The following is a 20,915-nucleotide window of genomic DNA, read 5'->3' on the forward strand; positions in this document are numbered from 1 at the left end:
AGGACATCACACACATCCATGCCCGAGGCAGGATTCGAACGTGGGACCGTAGCAGTCACACGGTTCCGGACTGCGCGCCTAGAACCGCGAGACCAACGCGGCCGGCGTCGCGAGTGAAACACGCTTCATCTGTGACGAGTATTTTGTTGACAAAATCATGCTGCGCACTGTGTAACAAAAACCACTCTGAGAATTCACGTCGTGGAGGGAAATCTTGTTCTTCCAATGCTTGTACGCGTTGAATGTGGTAAGGCCGCAGACGCTCCTCTTGCAAAGAGCAATGAACGATAGTGTGCGATATACCCTCGTGGCGGGCGATGCTTCTAGTACTCTGAGAAGGATCCTCCTGGATGCGGTCCAGAATCCTTTCCTCAGCTTCCAATGTACGATCCGATCGGCGCGTTGTGGGCCTCTGCCTTCTGCGCGGGGCAGTAAAGAGCCAGTATCTCTCAATCTAAGGAAATTAAATACGTACTCGTCAGTTGTATTCTGTCATGATGTAACAAAAACGGAAAGCATATCAGAACAGAAGATACGTTTCGCATACGGACGAAAATTTACAAAGGTGCAGACAACTCCTGTACTTTATTAAGATGTAAATCCACAATAATCGCATACAAGTAGAGAATTACAATGACACAAACCTTTGGCACACAGCAGCAAATGTCTTTCGTGCAGGAAGTCGTCGTTGTGGGAAGCGTTCTCGATAAACTCGTACAGCTGCCCTTGCAATACCTTTTGCCTCACCATAAATTAAATGCATATCGCATAGTTCAGCTATAGTAAATCTCCTTTGCATCCTAACAGTTAACAGAGTTGCAATAACATCTGCACAGGTTACTCGCCTACTGTCGTCGCTCGGTGTATTACAATGACGCAGCCACTCAGGCCGGAGTTGCGTATGTGTTTGCGATTTACGCTCGCGATGTGAATACGCGCAGCGGGCAATGACAGGAACCGATTGCTTACGTACTTGCACGGCCAAGTATCTATTTTTCCAAAACCATTATCCTGAGACGAACTGTGTTTTTCTGGGACAACAGTAGGAAATATGCAAACATATTACTAGACTTTTTTGTCAAGCAATGCGAGATGTTCCATCTGTATAATTTTGGCGCCTTATACCGTTTACACCCTGTATATCTTCACATTTCCCTCTCACTCCAGGAGATACAATGAAGTATGAGAATTTCAGTTGAGCTGCTTCTCACGAATAATAACTTCCAGAGCATCAGAGAACAAAAACGAACTTCACAATATAACTATCACAGACTTTGGAATATAAACCAAATCGCAGATGTTACTTCACAGAGCGTAACAGCTAACTTTTATATCAGATAGATGACTTCAAATAAATTATTGTAATTTATATATCACTGTTAATGAAATAAAGAAAAACGACAGTAAATACACAGTAAGAAGTGGCATATTGCCTCAGAGTGGTCAGCCTTGGTACGTTTCAAAATGTACCCTAACCTGTAAGTTACACCTGTCTAGCCAATAAAAGAGCCATGTGTGTTTTGTTCTAGTACAGGGCAAATCTTAGCATATTTTGCAAAGAATGTAAAAAATTATTGGTTTATTTAAAGTGTTATTTTACAGTTGATGCAAAGACTGAACTTTCATCCACGAGTCAGAGATAGAACTTCCTTGATCCTGTCAACAAGTAAGGCACAGATATTGAACTTTGAAAACAAGGTGACGGCTCCGGGGTACAAGGATAGAACTAGTACACTGAAGCGCCAAAGAAACTGGTATAGGCATGCATATTCAAATAGAGAGATATGTAAACAGGTAGAATACGGCACTGCAGTCGGAAACGCGTACATGCGACAACAAGTGTTGGCGTAGTTGTTATATCGGTTATCGCTGCTACAATGCCGGATTATCAAGATTTAAGCGAGTTTGAATGTGGGGCTATAGTCGGCGCAAGAGCGGTGGAACTCAGCATTTCCGAGTTAGTGATGAAGTGGGCATTTCCCCGTACTACCATTTTACGAGTGTACCGTGAATGTCAGGAATGCGGTGAAATATCGGATCTCCGACATCGCTGCGGCCGGAAAAAGATCTTACAAGAACGGGACCAACGACGACTGAAGAGAATCGTTCAACGTGACAGAAGTGCAACCCTTCCGCAAATTGTTGCAGATTTCAAAGCTGGGCCATCAACAAGTGTCAGCGAACGATCCATTCAACGTAACATAATCGATATGGGCTTTCGGTGCCTAAGGCCCACTCGTGTACCATTGATAACGGCACGCCTCGCCTGGGCCCGTGAACACCGACATTGGACTGTTGATGGCTGGAAACATGTTGTCTGGCCGGACGAGTCTTGTTTCAAATTGTATCGAGCGATTGGACGGGTATGGGTATGCATCCATGGACCCTGCATGTCAGCAGAGGACTGTTCAAACTGGTGGAGTTTCAGTAATGGCGCCACACAGCCGCTGCTACCCATGTAGCCGCCTCCTGCGTGTAGTGGACTTCTGACCTATTCAAATTCAGACTGTGTATTCTTTTGTGTCTGTCTGCTTAGAATAGTATTTTAATCGGGGTGGTTTTTGAACACACATAGCCTTGGTCAGGTTTATTTTTATACATTGCCCCATGTAGGTCTAAAAATTGCGTGTCATCTTGCTGAATAAGATGATTTTATTGCCACAAGTGATTTGTAACAGTTTAGATGTGGAAATAGCATGAGCCAATTAATTTAAGAGTACATGGTCATGTTTTAGGTATAAATTTTGTCACACACACACGCACACACACATACACACACACACACACACACGCACACACACACACACACACACACACACACACACACGTCTGTGTGTGTGGGGGGGGGGGGGACAACATTGTGACAATTTACATAAACATCGTATTTTTGTGTTGCTCAAGTATTTTTGTGGGCATTTTAGACACTAAATTAATATTATGACACTTGATAACTATCATATCTTTTGTAAAACAATTTAGACGTGGAAATATTTAATTTGAGGGTCCACTGTGCCTTACACCAAGTAAATATAGTATAGAGTGTAAGGCGTCAGGCAAATCCAACACCTTCCATGAAAACCCTGACATGATAAGCAAATCCAGTAGTATGTCACATAGCTCCGAATAAATCGTGACATTAAATTGACCAGAGTAATACGAGTAACGAGTGAGCAAATGGAATACCACAGACTAACACAAGAATGCCTAAATGCATGTCATACCTTCCCACCGTGAGACAGACTCAGTTCTGAGGGGAGAAATGAGAACGGAAGCCGAGAGCAGAACCGTGTTAAGCTGGAAGGCCCTACGATAAGGGACAGATGGACACCCACGTCGCCAGCTAACTGCTAGGACCACACCACCCGCAAGTTTTAGAGTGAGACTTTTTCGCGTCTCTGTTACGTTAGGACCACCCCCCAGCCCATGTTAAAAGCTAGAGCCCTCCAGAAGAACAGTATAGATCTTACGATAACGCTAAAAGGACCACACCAGTTGCAAGTTTTAGCATGAGACTTTTTCGCGTCTCTGTTACGTTGCAAACTTTAAAAACATTGCCCCACCACGAAAAGTATAACGTTTCTCATTGGATAGACATAACTTTTGTAGGCGGAGCTTAAGGTTAACATTGAGACGCTGATTGGTCAGATGAAAACACAGCCAGATAGTTTTTTTTTAAATCAACTTTGGTAAATTGTAGTAAGGAGAAGTTAAGAGCGAGTTGCTTCCGAGACGGTGAGGTGAGCAGAGCTGTGCTGCTCGCCGCCCCCTGACGAACACCGACAGGGTAATGAACGCACACGATGCCGCATTTTTGAGCGCATAAGGCTTCACTCAGTACTGCAGAAGTCTCATCTGTTACAACCCCTTTTTGCGTAATACTAGTGTCGATCGTCAATTAAAGCTCATGGTGTTCACATTTGCCATTTGAAGTAAAAATCTGAAACGCGATGATTTTTCTGTTATATGGTTATTGAGAAGCCACATCAGCCACTGTAATTTACGACAAGTTAGATAAGTAATTAAAGATAATTGAGGGTCACTGTAGACCATTTTGATAGTTTTCTCTTTTGTGAAACTTAATTTAAACCTAGATTACAGATGTGATATGGCATAGGTCATCCTTCGATCCATTGTAGAACTTGGAAACCCATTCAGGGAATATTCGTTCACATTTTTGTTGAACGCAGCTGGTTTTTACCATCCTGTATTAAAACATTTCCTTTTATCAATAGTGCAATTTATAAACAATGTTTTGTGAGTAGAATAAAATTTCCAATGGTAAACTTAACTGCTTTTTCGACGTAATTTTACCAGCCAACTAAAAATAGAAAGGCCTTGAACCCCTTCCACTAAATTTAGTTAGTATTAAGATTCTTTTACAGGGAGTGCAGTGGAGCTGACGCTGAAATCATTAAGTATTTGGTTAGATCATCGCTAGTCTCACTGAACTCTTCTGAACTCTACATGTCATGTGTGGTCTGGCGTCTTCTTACCAGCAACAGGTCCCAGGTTGAAACTAGTCAATTCCCTAAAAAACACGCTCAGAGCGTCGTTGCGCGAAAGTGGTAGGGAGACACGATATAGAGCAAACAGACACCACGCAGAATGTTTAGAAGAGGTGAAACTGAGAACGTTCACAAGCACTTTTTGACCCATAAATGTGTGTGTGTGTATTGCTGACATCTAGGCTTTCATATTTGAGATACGAAAATACCGCAAATCACACCTTTTACATAATTTTTTGTTAAATAATACGGATAGTTAACATGGCACGAAATTCAGATCGTTCAGATTGAAAATGATACAAAACATTCTGATCGTTGATCTACTTTCCGAATTGTGGAAATTTGATACCTTTCACATAGTTTTGAACATGGCACCATAATGGCTGTAAGCAGAGTAGCTGCTTCTGCTAGCCGGCCGAAGTGGCCGTGCGGTTAAAGGCGCTGCAGTCTGGAACCGCAAGACCGCTACGGTCGCAGGTTCGAATCCTGCCTCGGGCATGGATGTTTGTGATGTCCTTAGGTTAGTTAGGTTTACCTAGTTCTAAGTTCTAGGGGACTAATGACCTCAGCAGTTGAGTCCTATAGTGCTCAGAGCCATTTGAACCATTTGCTTCTGCTATCTTGATTTTTTATTTTTTTATTTGTTTCAATTTCCCAATAGCTCAACACGGCTAGAACAGCCATCTTGCATTTCTGAATTTCGCTGATTAGCTGCGAATGCTTAAAGTATGGGCTGGAGTCGCTATACCCAAATTCCCATTCTCATGCTCTGAGCACAGTAAGCTGTCTTCCGCATGAGTGACTAACTAGTAGCTCTTCAAGCCTCTAACACAGTGTCTGTTTACTATAGTAATTGGTGAATAAATGCCATGAGAAGTTAATGTAATCAGGCAGTTACAATTCCCTTAAAGAATGAAAAGAAAAAGAGAAATTTCATTGATTATCAGTTCTGGACGATCAATTTAATTTAGTGTTATTCAAGAACTGGTTTTTGATGCATCCCAAAATTAAATCATCATGAGTTTACATTTTTATTCACAGCATGTTATATCCCGCAATTCATGTTTCAGATGTTTCATTTGACACACCTTGTCTGCACACAATAGATCTGAACGCTTTTCCCATTAGAAAAAAACTCATAAATTGCGGTCGGAGTTCAACGACAAACCTGAAGTGTAGGTGATGATGTAGAAGACCAGAGCAGTGAGTGGAAGCCAGCCGATGTCTTCGACGTTTTTTCCCGTGTCACTCAGGTAGAAATACACAGCCAGAACAGTCTGAAACATAAAGATGCGTTAAAGTTATTTTAGTGTTACGCATCATAGGGGTTAGTGGAGTGTGTGTATCTAACAGTATCCGTATAGTTCGACGCAAATGTCACACATGCATAGAGCGAACTGTACAGTTACTATCAACTACAGACACTGCACTAACTGTATTTCGCGCAAAAGCAAGGCGGACTTATGAGAAGAATATTCTTTTTCCGTAAGCAGGAATCACACAGTGCAAGCGCTATAGGACATAGATACTATGAGATATGGAAGTTTTTGTCTGCCCGTGAGGTGTGCATAGATAGCCGAAGTGGTTAAGGTGTCCACAATCGATAAGTGGGAAGCCCGGATGCGAGTACTGGTCTGGCACAAATTTTCATGTGTCCATAGTGAAAGACGTATACATTGCCAGCGATGGGCGAGGCATGACAGAATCTCTGACCAGAGAGTAGTTTATCGTTAGTTGTTGCTAGTCTGCGCTTGACTGCGCGAGTCGACAGTAGTAGCAGTCAGTCGACAGTAGTCGGCGCGTGCCTGCGCGTGTCGGCAGTCTGCTCTGGTCAGGACTCTGGAGGATGAGTGTTGTAGAAGATAAAGAAGCAGCCTTGCGCATATTTAATAATGTATGTTAATTGTAATTTAATTTGTTCCAAAAAATGCACCAATAATAATTTTTATAATATAAAGCAACTCTTTTAAAGAAAAGCATACATTTCATTTTAAAGAATTTCCAATGCATTATCATTGCATCCAAGAATAAAAAAAATATATATATATACGCCAGCATTGCACGAAGCTGTGTCGAAAAATGACTAATTTAAGAGCAGGTATAATTGCAGTTTTATTGAGGTGAGAATTTTTGCTTTTTTATTTAATTCAGAATACAGGGCCGAAGGTCAGCGCTGCTGTCCTCATAAAATTTATCATGTTACAGAACCTTTTTTTATTATTTTGGTGTTTAGGAATTTTTCTGTTTCGATCTTGACATTAAATAAGAAAAGAATGTTGTGGGAATATTAAGTGTGAATGCATTCTTTGCACAGAGACTATAAATCGGAACCAATTTTGTTCAGAGTTTACAATATTAAAATTCATTTAATTATAAATTGTATTTTCTGTGGGAAGGTTACTCTTGGCTCATTTACATTACCATTTACATATTTTTGCGCGGAGGTTACAATAGTAAACCTTACAGGTGAAGTAATATCGTATTCGATTTGCAATTTTCAAATACATAGAGCTGCATGCGTATCTGAAGGAACACACATTGCTGAGGATCTAGAGCTATATTAAAATAGATGCATCTCTGAAGAACGTTTGCATCGAACTATATAGACACCACCAAATACGGACACTGCACTAACTACACTCCTGGAAAGAACACGTGTGTCAGACCCACCATACTTGCTCCGGACACTGCGAGAGGGCTGTACAAGCAATGATCACACGCACGGCACAGCGGACACATCAGGAACCGCGGTGTTGGCCGTCGAATGGCGCTAGCTGCGCAGCATTTGTGCACCGCCGCCGTCAGTGTCAGCCAGTTTGCCGTCGCATACGGAGCTCCATCGCAGTCTTTAACACTGGTAGCATGCCGCGACAGCGTGGACGTGAACCGTATGTGCTGTTGACGGACTTTGAGCGAGGGCGTATAGTGGGCATGCGGGAGGCCGGGTGGACGTACCGCCGAATTGCTCAACACGTGGGGCGTGAGGTCTCCACAGTACATCGATGTTGTCGCCAGTGGTCGGCGGAAGGTGCACGTGCCCGTCGACCTGGGACCGGACCGCAGCGACGCACGGATGCACGCCAAGACCGTAGGATCCTACGCAGTGCCGTAGGGGACCGCACCGCCACTTCCCAGCAAATTAGGGACACTGTTGCTCCTGGGGTATCGGCGAGGACCATTCGCAACCGTCTCCATGAAGCTGGGCTACGGTCCTGCACACCGTTAGGCCGTCTTCCGCTCACGCCCCAACATCGTGCAGCCCGCCTCCAGTGGTGTCGCGACAGGCGTGAATGGAGGGACGAATGGAGACGTGTCGTCTTCAGCGATGAGAGTCGCTTCTGCCTTGGTGCCAATGATAGTCGTATGCGTGTTTGGCGCCGTGCAGGTGAGCGCCACAATCAGGACTGCATACGACCGAGGCACACAGGGCCAACACCCGGCCTCATGGTGTGGGGAGCGATCTCCTACACTGGCCGTACACCACTGGTGATCGTCGAGGGGACACTTAATAGTGCACGGTACATCCAAACCGTCATCGAACCCATCGTTCTACCATTCCTAGACCGGCAAGGGAACTTGCTGTTCCAACAGGACAATGCACGTCCGCATGTATCCCGTGCCACCTAACGTGCTCTAGAAGGTGTAAGTCAACTACCCTGGCCAGCAAGATCTCCGGATCTGTCCCCCATTGAGCATGTTTGGGACTGGATGAAGCGTCGTCTCACGCGGTCTGCACGTCCAGCACGAACGCTGGTCCAACTGAGGCGCCAGGTGGAAATGGCATGGCAAGCCGTTCCACAGGACTACATCCAGCATCTCTACGATCGTCTCCATGGGAGAATAGCAGCCTGCATTGCTGCGAAAGGTGGATATACACTGTACTAGTGCCGACATTGTGCATGCTCTGTTGCCTGTGTCTATGTGCCTGTGGTTCTGTCAGTGTGATCATGTGATGTATCTGACCCCAGGAATGTGTCAATAAAGTTTCCCCTTCCTGGGACAATGAATTCACGGTGTTCTTATTTCAATTTCCAGGAGTGTATATACTTCACACCAAAGTAAGTCGAACTGAGGAGATAAACGATGTAGCTCTTTATGCTAGAATCACACAAACGGTGTGCAAGTATTATGGGACGTAAACACTTTGACATAAGGAAGATTGGCTCGGTATGGGGTCAAGCACGGATAGCCGAAGTGGTTAAAGTGAGTGCCCGCGATAAGTGGGAAGTTTGGGTTCGAGTCCTGGCCCAGCACAAATTCTCATTTCTAAGATAGCTCCGCCGTTCTTTGGTTCAATATTTTTGTGTTCCTTTCTCTTGGTTTATATTTGAGATAGCACTTTGAGTGTACCGTTTCTTTCCTCCGATACTTTTACATTGAACTAATAATGAGCGAGCGAACAACTATTCAAACGACAGGATTCAGACAAATCCGATTTTATGTCGAAAGCTGGCGGTTGTCGGTGATTTCCATCCAGGATTGCCACCTGTGAAGAAAACAAACATAAGGGAGAAAAATGCTAAAATGTTTTAAGTTACATCAAATATGGCGTTTGTATTTGACTTCTACACAGAATTTGGAGATGGAAAAGTCGACTGGGTTCGCCCTGATTTACGATACAATAGATTAGGCCAAGAAGTTTGAACATAATACAGGATATGGAGAGAAACAGAAGGAAACAAGGAAACGGTGCAAGGAAAGCAGAAACGTAATGAAAATATTGTGCCATACAAAGAAGTCCGAAGTGACAATACCAGGAAAGAAGTAATTGAAGCAGTGCTGACCTGCGTCATTATCAGAATTTTAATGAGAGTGCTGTACAGACTTAAATAACACATTGACGGAAAAAATTGTCAAGACCAAGAAGGAGATGTGCGATACAAACGAAAGTTGTTGGGTGTTTCTATACCCCAAAGATGATGCCTATTTGTTTTTGAGCCAACCCCATAAGAATGGCGCTAGTAGCACCATTATGGGGACGTAAATCAGGTTTGTTTTATACACACTCTGCAGCGGTCGCAACTTTCGTTACCTTTGAGACTGGACGTCGTTAGTTGATGTAAGTCAGGAATGTCTTTCAGGCGACAAAGACGCCATTATCAACGCCTCGCTGAGATTGAACGAGGTCATGTAATAGCGTTACGAGATGTTCTTTCTGCGATATTGCAGGAAGTCTTGGCAGAACTGCAGCCACTGCACAGACATTTGGTAGCGGTGGTCATGGGACTGTATGGTCGCAAGAAGACGGCAGTGTGGCGCTACAGAGAGTGAAAACCATGGTGTTCGGCGTGTGGCTCTGGCGCGTCGTACTGCATCTGCAGCAGGAATTTGATGAGGAATTGGGATCACAGTGACACAGTGAACTGTTACAAATCGGTTACTTCAAGGAGAGCTCCAAGCCAGACCCCCTGTATTGTGCATTCCACTGACCCCAAACTATAGTCATCTGCAACTTCAGTGGTGTCAATCGGGAATTTATTGGAGGGCAAGATGAAAGCTCGATCTGCCTCGGTGCCAGTGTTGGTCGTGTGTGTTAGAAGGGCAACTGGGGGCCTACAACAAACCTTACTTCAAGGAGAGCTCCAAGCCAGACCCCCTGTATTGTGCATTCCACTGACCCCAAACTATAGTCATCTGCAACTTCAGTGGTGTCAATCGGGAATTTATGGAGGGCAAGATGAAAGCTCGATCTGCCTCGGTGCCAGTGATGGTCGTGTGTGTTAGAAGGGCAACTGGGGGCCTACAACAAACCTTACTTCAAGGAGAGCTCCAAGCCAGACCCCCTGTATTTTGAATTCCACTGGCCCCAAACTATAGTCATCTGCAACTTCAGTGGTGTCAATCGGGAATTTATTGGAGGGCAAGATGAAAGCTCGATCGGCCTCGGTGCCAGTGATGGTCGTGTGTGTTAGAAGGGCAACTGGGGGCCTACAACAAACCTTACTTCAAGGAGAGCTCCAAGCCAGACCCCCTGTATTGTGAATTCCACAGACCCCAAACTTTAGTCATCTGCAACTTCAGTGGTGTCAATCGGGAATTTATGGAGGGCAAGATGAAAGCTCGATCTGCCTCGGTGCCAGTGATGGTCGTGTGTGTTAGAAGGGCAACTAGGGGCCTACAACAAACCTTACTTCAAGGAGAGCTCCAAGCCAGACCCCCTGTATTGTGAATTCCACTGACCCCAAACTATAGTCACCTGCAACTTCAGTGGTGTCAATCGGGAATTTATTGGAGGGCAAGATGAAAGCTCGATCGGCCTCGGTGCCAGTGATGGTCGTGTGTGTTAGAAGGGCAACTGGGGGCCTACAACAAACCTTACTTCAAGGAGAGCTCCAAGCCAGACCCCCTGTATTGTGCATTCCACTGACCCCAAACTATAGTCATCTGCAACTTCAGTGGTGTCAATCGGGAATTTATGGAGGGCAAGATGAAAGCTCGATCTGCCTCGGTGCCAGTGATGGTCGTGTGTGTTAGAAGGGCAACTGGGGGCCTACAACAAACCTTACTTCAAGGAGAGCTCCAAGCCAGACCCCCTGTATTGTGAATTCCACTGACCCCAAACTATAGTCATCTGCAACTTCAGTGGTGTCAATCGGGAATTTATGGAGGGCAAGATGAAAGTTCGATCTGCCTCGGTGCCAGTGATGGTCGTGTGTGTTAGAAGGGCAACTGGGGGCCTACAACAAACCTTACTTCAAGGAGAGCTCCAAGCCAGACCCCCTGTATTGTGAATTCCACTGACCCCAAACTTTAGTCATCTGCAACTTCAGTGGTGTCAATCGGGAATTTATGGAGGGCAAGATGAAAGCTCGATGTGCCTCGGTGCCAGTGATGGTCGTGTGTGTTAGAAGGGCAACTGGGGGCCTACAACAAACCTTACTTCAAGGAGAGCTCCAAGCCAGACCCCCTGTATTGTGAATTCCACTGACCCCAAACTATAGTCACCTGCAACTTCAGTGGTGTCAATCGGGAATTTATTGGAGGGCAAGATGAAAGCTCGATCGGCCTCGGTGTCAGTGATGGTCGTGTGTGTTAGAAGGGCAACTGGGGGCCTACAACAAACCTTACTTCAAGGAGAGCTCCAAGCCAGACCCCCTGTATTGTGAATTCCACTGACCCCAAACTATAGTCATCTGCAACTTCAGTGGTGTCAATCGGGAATTTATTGGAGGGCAAGATGAAAGCTCGATCGGCCTCGGTGCCAGTGATGGTCGTGTGTGTTAGAAGGGCAACTGGGGGCCTACAACAAACCTTCCTGCGTGATAGACACACTGGAGTTACACCTGGAGTTATGGTCTGGAGTGCGATTTCGTATGACAGCAGGAACACACTTATTGTTATGCCACGCCCCCTGACTGCAAATTTGTGTCTCAGTCTGGTGATTCGACATGTTGTGCTGTCGTTCGTGAACAGCATTCCAGGGGCTGTTTTCCAATAGGATAACATTCCCCCACATACCGCTGTTATAACCCAACGTCCCCTACAGGGTGTCGACGTGTTGCTTTGACCTGCTCGATCACGAGATCAGTCTCCAATCGAGCACATATGGGACATCATCGGACGGCAACTCTAGCGTCCAGCGTCCACTCCATTAACCGTCCCTAACTGACCGACCAGGTGCCGCAGGCATGAAACTACATCCCCCAAACTGATATCCGACAAGTGTGCATAACAACGCCCGCTCTTTTGCATGGTTGGATTCAAAATTCTAGCAGTTGCACTGGTTATTAATATAACAGCGTTCCACATATGCAATGACTTATCTCGTACTTACATTAACCCGTGATCTTGCCACGTTAATCACTTAAATATCGTACCCACAAAAAAGTATTCCCGAAATTTCGTAACTCTGCGTTCATTAGTTTTTGGTGCTGAATTATTTCCCGTCAGTGTATAATGAAATTAAGTTGTTAGTTTCTTAAGTAGTATTACCACAGGCTCGAATCTCACTAGCTGTAAACACTTTTTTCCTTTAATTTAAATTCCATCTTTATTATGGAATACAAAAGTTATGTAACAAAATTTGAATCATGATGTTTGAGAAAAAAGAATCTTTCTTTTTAATTATTGATAGAATAAAAATAAATTAATATTTCATACAGAAATGCGAATGGACTTACTGTTAAATGAAAAATAGGTCTACATCTACATCTACGTGATTACTCTGCTATTCACAATAAAGTGCCTGGTAGAGTGTTCAATGAACCACCTTCAAGCTGTCTGTCTACTGTTCCACTCTCGAAAGGCGCGCGGGAAAAACGAGCACTTAAATTTTTCTCTTATTTTCTCGCGATGATCATTTATCACTATGTAGGTGGGTGCCAACAGAACGTTTTCGCAATCGGAGGAGAAAACTGGTGATTGAAATTTCATGAGAAGATCCCGTCGCAACGAAAAACGCCTTTGTTCTAATGATTGCCACTCCAATTCACGTATCATGTCTCTGACACTATCTCCCCTATTTTCCGATAATACAAAAGGTGTACATATATATCAAAAACACTTTTCAGTCTCTAGAAGCAGAAAAGTATTTCTTTTTCAATTTGATGTTCCACTTTTCGGAACCTAATTTTAGTATCTTGTGCATGTTCATATTGTTTTGCAATTAGCAACTTAAAATTAAACGAAGTAATTCAATATTTGTTAACTCTGTGAGGCTCTACCTGCTTGGCCACAAATATGATTGACGACTGTACGGCGCTGGTGGAAGTCGGAAGTGCTGCTAATGGCTCCGGATGGGTGTGTTGTGACAGCAGCTCGCTTCCCGTCGTCTAGCCGGCTGTGGAAATGCATCGTTGCGCTACATCATGTAGCAGTCCACCCCACCACTACTGTAGACCTCTACATCTTCATCTACATCTACATCCATACTCCGAAAGCCACCTGACGGTGTGTGGCGGAGGGTACCTTGAGTACCTCTATCGGTTCTCTCTTCTATTCCAGTCTCGTATTGTTCGTGGAAAGAAGGATTGTCGGTATGCCTCTGTGTGGGCTCTAATCTCTCTGATTTTATCCTCATGGACTCTTCGCGAGATATACGTAGGAGGGAGCAATATACTGCTTGACTCTTCGGTGAAGGTATGTTCTCGAAACTTTGACAAAAGCCCGAACCGAGCTACTGAGCGTCTCTCCTGCAGTCTTCCACTGGAGTTCATCTATCATCTCCGTAACGCTTTCGCGATTACTAAATGATCCTGTAACGAAGCGCGCTGCTCTCCGTTGGATCTGCTCTATATCTTCTATCAACCCTATCTGGTACGGATCCCACACTGCTGAGCAGTATTCAAGCAGTGGGCGAACAAGCGTACTGTAACCTACTTCCTTTGTTTTCGGATTGCATTTCCTTAGGATTCTTCCAATGAATCTCAGTCTGGCATCTGCTTCACCGACGATCAACATTATATGATCATTCCATTTTAAATCACTCCTAATGCGTACTCCCAGATAATTTATGGTATTAACTGCTTCCAGTTGCTGACCTGCTATTTTGTAGCTAAATGATAAAGGATCTATCTTTCTGTGTATTCTCAGCACATTAGACTTGTCTACATTGAGATTCAATTGCCATTCCCTGCACCATGCGTCAATTCGCTGCAGATCCTCCTGCATTTCAGTACAATTTTCCATTGTTACAACCTCTCGATACGCCACAGCATCATCTGCAAAAAGCCTCAGTGAACTTCCGATGTCATCCACCAGGTCATTTATGTATATTGTGAATAGCAACGGTCCTATGACACTCCCCTGCGGCACACCTGAAATCACTCTTACTTCGGAAGACTTCTATCCATTGAGAATGACATGCTGCCTCCTGTTATCTAGGAACTCCTCAATCCAATCACACAATTGGTCTGATAGTCCATATGCTCTTACTTTGTTCATTAAACGACTGTGGGGAACTGTATCGAACGCCTTGCGGAAGTCAAGAAACACGGCATCTACCTGGGAACTCGTGTCTATGGCCCTCTGAGTCTCGTGGACGAATAGCGCGAGCTGGGTTTCACATGACCGTCTTTTTCGAAACCCATGCTGATTCCTACAGAGTAGATTTCTAGTCTCCAGAAAAGTCATTATACTCGAACACAATACGTGTCCCAAAATTCTACAACTGATCGACGTTAGAGATATAGGTCTATAGTTCTGCACATCTGTTCGATATTCCTTCTTGAAAATGGTGATTACCTGTGCCCTTTTCCAATCCTTTGGAACGCTACGCTCTTCTAGAGACCTACGGTACACCGCTGCAAGAAGGGGGGCAAGTTCCTTCGCGTACTCTGTGTAAAATTGAACTGGTATCCCATCAGGTCCAGAGGCCTTTCCTCTTTTGAGCGATTTTAATTGTTTCTCTATCCCTCTGTCGTCTATTTCGATATCTACCATTTTGTCATCTGTGCGACAATCTAGAGAAGGAACTACAGCACCAGGCTACGCACGCCACAATTGCTGAAGAATTAAATACGAGCTGGCCTGCATACCCTTTGGTTGGTTGCGAAGCCCAACTGAGGCCGATGTCACAACACATTTGTTAACAAGTAAGGAATTGAAATCAAAATAAAAAGGAAGTTATAACCAGTCAGATTTGAACTGGCTACTTTGCGATTGCAAGACCCAAACGCTCGGCACTTCGTCACAAGAGATTGTGCTAAGTATGTAGAAATGTTTTGTACTTAACATAGCTCATCAACTAGATTATAATTAATCATTAAACTTGGGACCTTTTTTCCAGAATAAAGATGTCCATGCTGGAAGAGCCAACAATCAACTGTAGAGCTCATGGTGGTGTCAAAAGAAAAGGAACACACTGCTCGCAGACATAAGCGTATGTTGACGACGAGAGTGCCCCAGAAATCAAAGTAAGGTAGTGGAGTAAATATACTAGAACAGTGTAAGACTGGGTGGAGCATGAATTTACAGAATATAAGGAAATAATGTTTAAGACAGACCTTCTCTGACAATATACCGTCAAAATGCTGTACCACAATAGGCTCCAGAACAAGGTGGAATGAATAGAAGTTTCCACAACTACTTACATCACTTGAAAGAAACTGTTTTGCGATCAGCAACAGAAGCCCTTGGAGAGGGTGAAAAGGTTGTTGCAGGTAAAAAGGTTGAACTAGAAAAGAGAAGAAGTTAACATCTTAGGAGAAAACAATGTAGAAATAACAGAGGACCATATCAAAACCACGCTGTCTGAAGCAAATGTAAACGAAGTACCAGGGCCAGGATTATACGAATGGGGCTTCTGAAGTATGGGGGAAGTGCGGTGATAAAATATCTGTGGAAACTTTCTCCGTAAGGAAAGAGGTGGGAGAAGAGTCACCTACTTAATGAATTTTTCTTATGTCTCCTCGATATATAAAAAAGTAACAAGTCAGTACGCACAATTTGTAGAGGAATGCGTTTTATTCCAGCAATAGCGAGGTATTTCTCGAATATTTTGAGTAAGAAAATACAAAAGTGTGTGTCAGATTTAAGTGAGATCCCAAATTGTTCCAGCCAAGGACGATCATGTCTTGAGATCATTCGCTGCATTAGGCAGTTATTGGAAAAAATACAGAAATAAAAATCGCTGTGGACCATCAGAAAGCGCATGAGAATGTCCCTAGACTGCGGGAAGCAATGAAAGGAGTTGTTCTGAGACAGAAATGTATGGGTTAAAAAATCATTCAAGAACGCGAAAGTAGTGATTAAAATGAGAAACAAGGTTACTCGAAATATTTTCCTCGAGAAACGTATAAAACGAGTTTGTGGAATGTCACCGTTCCCATTTAACATTTATTTGGGATATACATTGAATGGTCGGTACAGGAAATGCTAAGGCACGGTAATAACGATTAGTGACGATACTCTTCACTTTGGTTTTGTTGCGGATGACTAGCTAATATTCTCTCAAGATGAAAACGATGATGAGACTGTTTAAACAGGAATGTAGCAAGTGGGATTAAATCTGACAAGACAGAGTGTATGTGTATGCAGCAGGATTGGTGCACATTGACACAGATGAAGAAGAAATAAAATCATGCAGAAACTATAAATACTTGGGAACAATAATAGATAACTCTGGCATATGTAACAAGGATGTTAATACGAGAATAGCAGTGGGATAGAGAGCTACTAAAGTTTTGTATGGGATTATATGAAATAATAATATTTGGCAGAAAACTAAGAAAAAATATTTCACAGCATGGTAGAGAAGATACCACTGCCGGTCCCAAGTCCCAAGTCCGGGGCCTCATTTCGCAAGTGATGAGGAAGGAGGAGGGGGAGGAGTAACACCTCGTTAAAAAAAACCTGGGTGCATCTGGCTCCGGATGGTAGCACCCTGTAAGGGCCCCTGCCTAGGGTTACTAGGTGAAACCTGGTCAACGGTCTCAAAGGCGGAAGAGGAAGTTCAGATTCCCAACGGCAGAGAGAGCGGAAGAACTACCTCCAGGACTCACAATCTTGGTTGTACATTTTGTGGCCTTTGGGCCACACCCAAAATAACTTTCATCAATCATGGAAGTGTGTGATGTAAACTATTTTACCCCAGGTGGACGATCCACCGTACGCCAGTACGTCAGCAGACATTCGGATTCTGGGGAGTCTGCAACATTGCACAAAGACAAGTCGGAGTGTCCTGGAATCTCATCCAAATTTCAGTATAGGCAATCAACATACCTAGCAACTTTCAATGCAAACTCATTGTTGAAAACCGGAAAACTAAAACATCTAACAGATACGCTAAAGAACCACATACTCATAACAGCCATTCAAGAAACACGATACATGGATACAGATACCTTCGATTCCGAAGGTTTTAGGATATACAAAGGGAAAGTGGGACCGAGAGTAATGAAAAATGTACCACATCTTGGGACAGCCTTTATAATCAACAAAAAAAATCTTGAACTCAATAGTTGGCTTTGATTCCCAATCAGAAAGAATCTCAAGTCTTACATTCACAAGCACAAACAAAATCTACACAATTATCAATGCACATGCCCCTATAAACGAGGATAACAGGAAAAACAAAGAAAAAGTGGAGGCCTTTTGGAATCATCTAGATGACATTATTCAGAAAATTCCAGATAAAAACATCATCATTCTTCTTGGAGATTTTAATGCCCAGATTGGTAAAGAAAAAAGATATAAGAAAATAGTTGGAAACTATCCTGCACACAAGAGAACAAACAGAAATGGTGTGAGACTAATAGAACTTTGCCAAGCACACAATTTAATTCTTAAATCCACAGCTTTCAAGAAACTACCGCGAAGACAAAAGACATGGGTATCCCCAAATCCTAGCCTTGGGGAATTTCAACTTGATCATGTGGCAATCAAGAAGATTTCTAGCAAAGAAATCATGAACGTTAGGGTACTCAGGGGTGCAAACTTGGATTCAGACCATTACCTTTCTAAAATTAAGTTCAAAGTCATCCCAAACAGGAAACGCAGCATGAAACAAATTAAGGGTCGGAAGTATAGCACAGAAAAGATATTAAAATCAGATGAATTCACAAAAGCAACAGAAACCATTCAGACACAAAGCTGGGGGGATATCAAGGAAAACCTCATTACTACAGCTGAACGGATAGCACCTAACAAAAAAAGTAAAAAACATGCCTGGTGGTCGCTGGAATGTGATGCCCTCATTGAAACAAGGAAACAGGCATGGCAAAATTGGCAATCACAGAAAACAGAAGAAAGTAGAGTGAATTTCATTGCAGTTAGAAAACTGGTAGATAAAGATATAAAAAGTATTAAGAAGACACACGAAAACAAAACTCTCCTCCAAATTGATGAAGAATTTGCAAAAAACAACACAAGGAGCTTTTACAGAACTTTCAAACAAAGGTTATCAAGATACAAAGCACCCACCCTCCAATTTCGAGATGTAAATGGGACCATCGCTCACAACAACACGGAAAACTGCAAAATACTAGCAGGCTACTTTGAGAAACTATTGAATTGGGAACCCATCCTTGAAAAATTTGAATCCATTCCAAACAACCGTGAGAAGCCGGATTCAGAACCACCGACGACTGAAGAACTACTGAAGGTCATTTCAGAACTTAAAAACAACAAGGCGTCTGGAGAAAATCAAATAGTGGCCGAACTATGGAAAAAGGCTGACAAAAATGCAGTTACATCCCTAAAGTGTGTTTTCGATCAAATCTGGAAAGAAGAAGAGATCCCCACAGAATGGAGAACAGCTCTCATCCACCCTATCCACAAGAAAGGTTTGAAGACAGACCCCAACCATTACAGAGGAATATCACTGCTGGATATAACGTACAAGATTCTTTCTAAAGTCCTTTTGAACAGGGCAGAGCCGCAATTGGATCCGAAAATCGGGGAATACCAGGGAGGTTTCAGAAAGGGTAGATCATGTTCGGAACAAATACTAAACCTCAAAAACATTATGGCATACCAAAAATCAAGGGCAAAGACATACGTAATCTCCTTCATTGATTTAAAAAAAGCATATAACTCGATTGATAGAGAATCTCTGTTATCAGTTCTGGAAGAAATGGGTTTGGATAAGAAAACAACTAATTTTATAAAAGCGACCCTTACAAATACATTTTCGAAAGTTAAATTTATGGGCGAACTATCAGAACCCTTTGAAATAAAAACGGGAGTGCGACAGGGCGATGGGCTCTCACCGTTGCTGTTCAATTGTGCGCTTGAGAAAGTAGTCAGGGAATGGAACACAAATATTAAGAGTGGTATAAGACTGGGTTGCAAAAAGAAGAACCTTAAAGTAAATTGCATTGCTTTTGCAGATGATATGGCCCTGTTTGCTGAAACAATGGAAGAAGCACGGGAGCAAATCCTTGAACTAAAGAAACAAGCAGCTAAAATTGGTCTTCACATCTCCTCTGAAAAAACTAAGATATTGACAAACATCAAGCACTCATGTAAATACCTCAAAGTTCAAGAACAGAAGATTGAAATAGTAAAAGAATTCAAAAATCTCGGAGAATGGATTACTTGGAATGCTGGGGAAAGCAAAGCAATGGAATCCAGAAAAAATAAACTTGAATTGGCCTTCCAACTAACAAAAAATACATACAACAAAAAATCCCTTTCATGGGGGTCCAAAATTACACATTACAAGACAGTGATTAAGCCAGAAGCACTGTATGCAGCTGAAACACTTAACATGAATTTCAAAGGCCAAATGGAGAAACTTGAGGTAAAGGAAAGAAAAATTTTAAGAAAAATCATTGGGCCAAAATTTCAAGACAATAAGATTATATACATCAAAAATGAAACTCTCTACAAGAAAATTGAAAAACTTTCAGATTCTATGCGAAAAAGGAGAATAAATTTTTATGGTCATCTTCTCAGAATGAATTCCAACAGATTAACTAAACAAATCTTTGACTTCTTCCGTAACCGAAAAACGAAGCCCAACTGGTTTAAAGAAACTGAGAAAGACCTATTGAAATTAAATATTTCAGAAAGTTCACTTATTGATCGAACTGCTAAATTAATTACTAAAGATGAAAACATAAGGTTCCAAGACAAATCCATACAAAAGTCCAAATCCTTCATCTCGGAAGAAGAGAGGAGAAGAAGATCAGAAAGAATGAAGAAATACTGGGCCCTAAGAAAGGAACAACGCACAAAGAAATGATTGATCCAGTGTACCCCAAAGAGGGTGAAACGAAAGAAGAAGAAGAGAAGATAATTGTGTATGGAGCTGAGATGTGACTCCAAAAAGGAAGAGTTAGGGAGAAAATTAGAACAGTAGAAATGGAGTGTATGAGAAGATGTCTGCACTTAACGAGGCAAATGAGGCGATATAGGGGTGAATGGAGATAAGTGCTACATAGCAAAATCTTTCAAGACTAGAACACTTCTATAGTACAGGCACATACAGTGAATTCTTAACCACAGGTGGACAAGGAAGAGTTTAAAAACGGAAGCCGCCTGAAAGAAGAAGGAGAGTATGACCAGCGCTAAGATGGGAAAAATACACACAGGATGCAATGGAGGACAAAATATGAGACCAGGTGACTGCAGTGAAAGTGGCCAGTGGAGGTCAAAAACACCGAAGAACGAGAAAAATGGCATAAAATCTGTGAGTAGGATTGGGTGTCGTTCAAAGGCTGCTCTGTTGCAAGACTTCCCTGCCGCATGCAACACTGTCAAATTTCCCTCTCTCCATCCACTTCCATCTTCTCCCCCCCCCCCCCCCTACCTTCCTCCCTACATCTGCCATGCTTTTGAAGATTGGTGGAGGGTGGTGGAGGAGCAGTTGATGACCTTGGGGTCGGGGGGGGGGGAAGGAGAAATCTGGTCACAGTGCACTTTATGCTCATAATGACACCCACCTCCTTTCTTCTGTGCACCACTGTTTACTTCAGTGGAACAGGTACAAATTAAACATGTATCATAAGAATTGGCTGTGTGGCAGTG

The 20,915-nt window shown here is 43.1% G+C and overlaps 1 protein-coding gene across 1 annotated transcript in view; it reads right to left on the reverse strand.

Moving 5' to 3' along the window:
• The window catches only part of LOC126176131 (facilitated trehalose transporter Tret1-like), a 172,161-nt gene that overhangs the window by 62,702 nt on the left and 88,544 nt on the right, over positions 1–20,915 (reverse strand). Inside the window, exon 6 of the mRNA XM_049923269.1 lies at positions 5,674–5,782. Within this exon, the coding sequence (XP_049779226.1) occupies positions 5,674–5,782 (109 nt within the window). The remainder of the gene's footprint in view (positions 1–5,673; positions 5,783–20,915) is intronic.

This window comes from Schistocerca cancellata, chromosome 3 (assembly GCF_023864275.1).
Source record: "Schistocerca cancellata isolate TAMUIC-IGC-003103 chromosome 3, iqSchCanc2.1, whole genome shotgun sequence".
Lineage (NCBI taxonomy): Eukaryota > Metazoa > Arthropoda > Insecta > Orthoptera > Acrididae > Schistocerca > Schistocerca cancellata.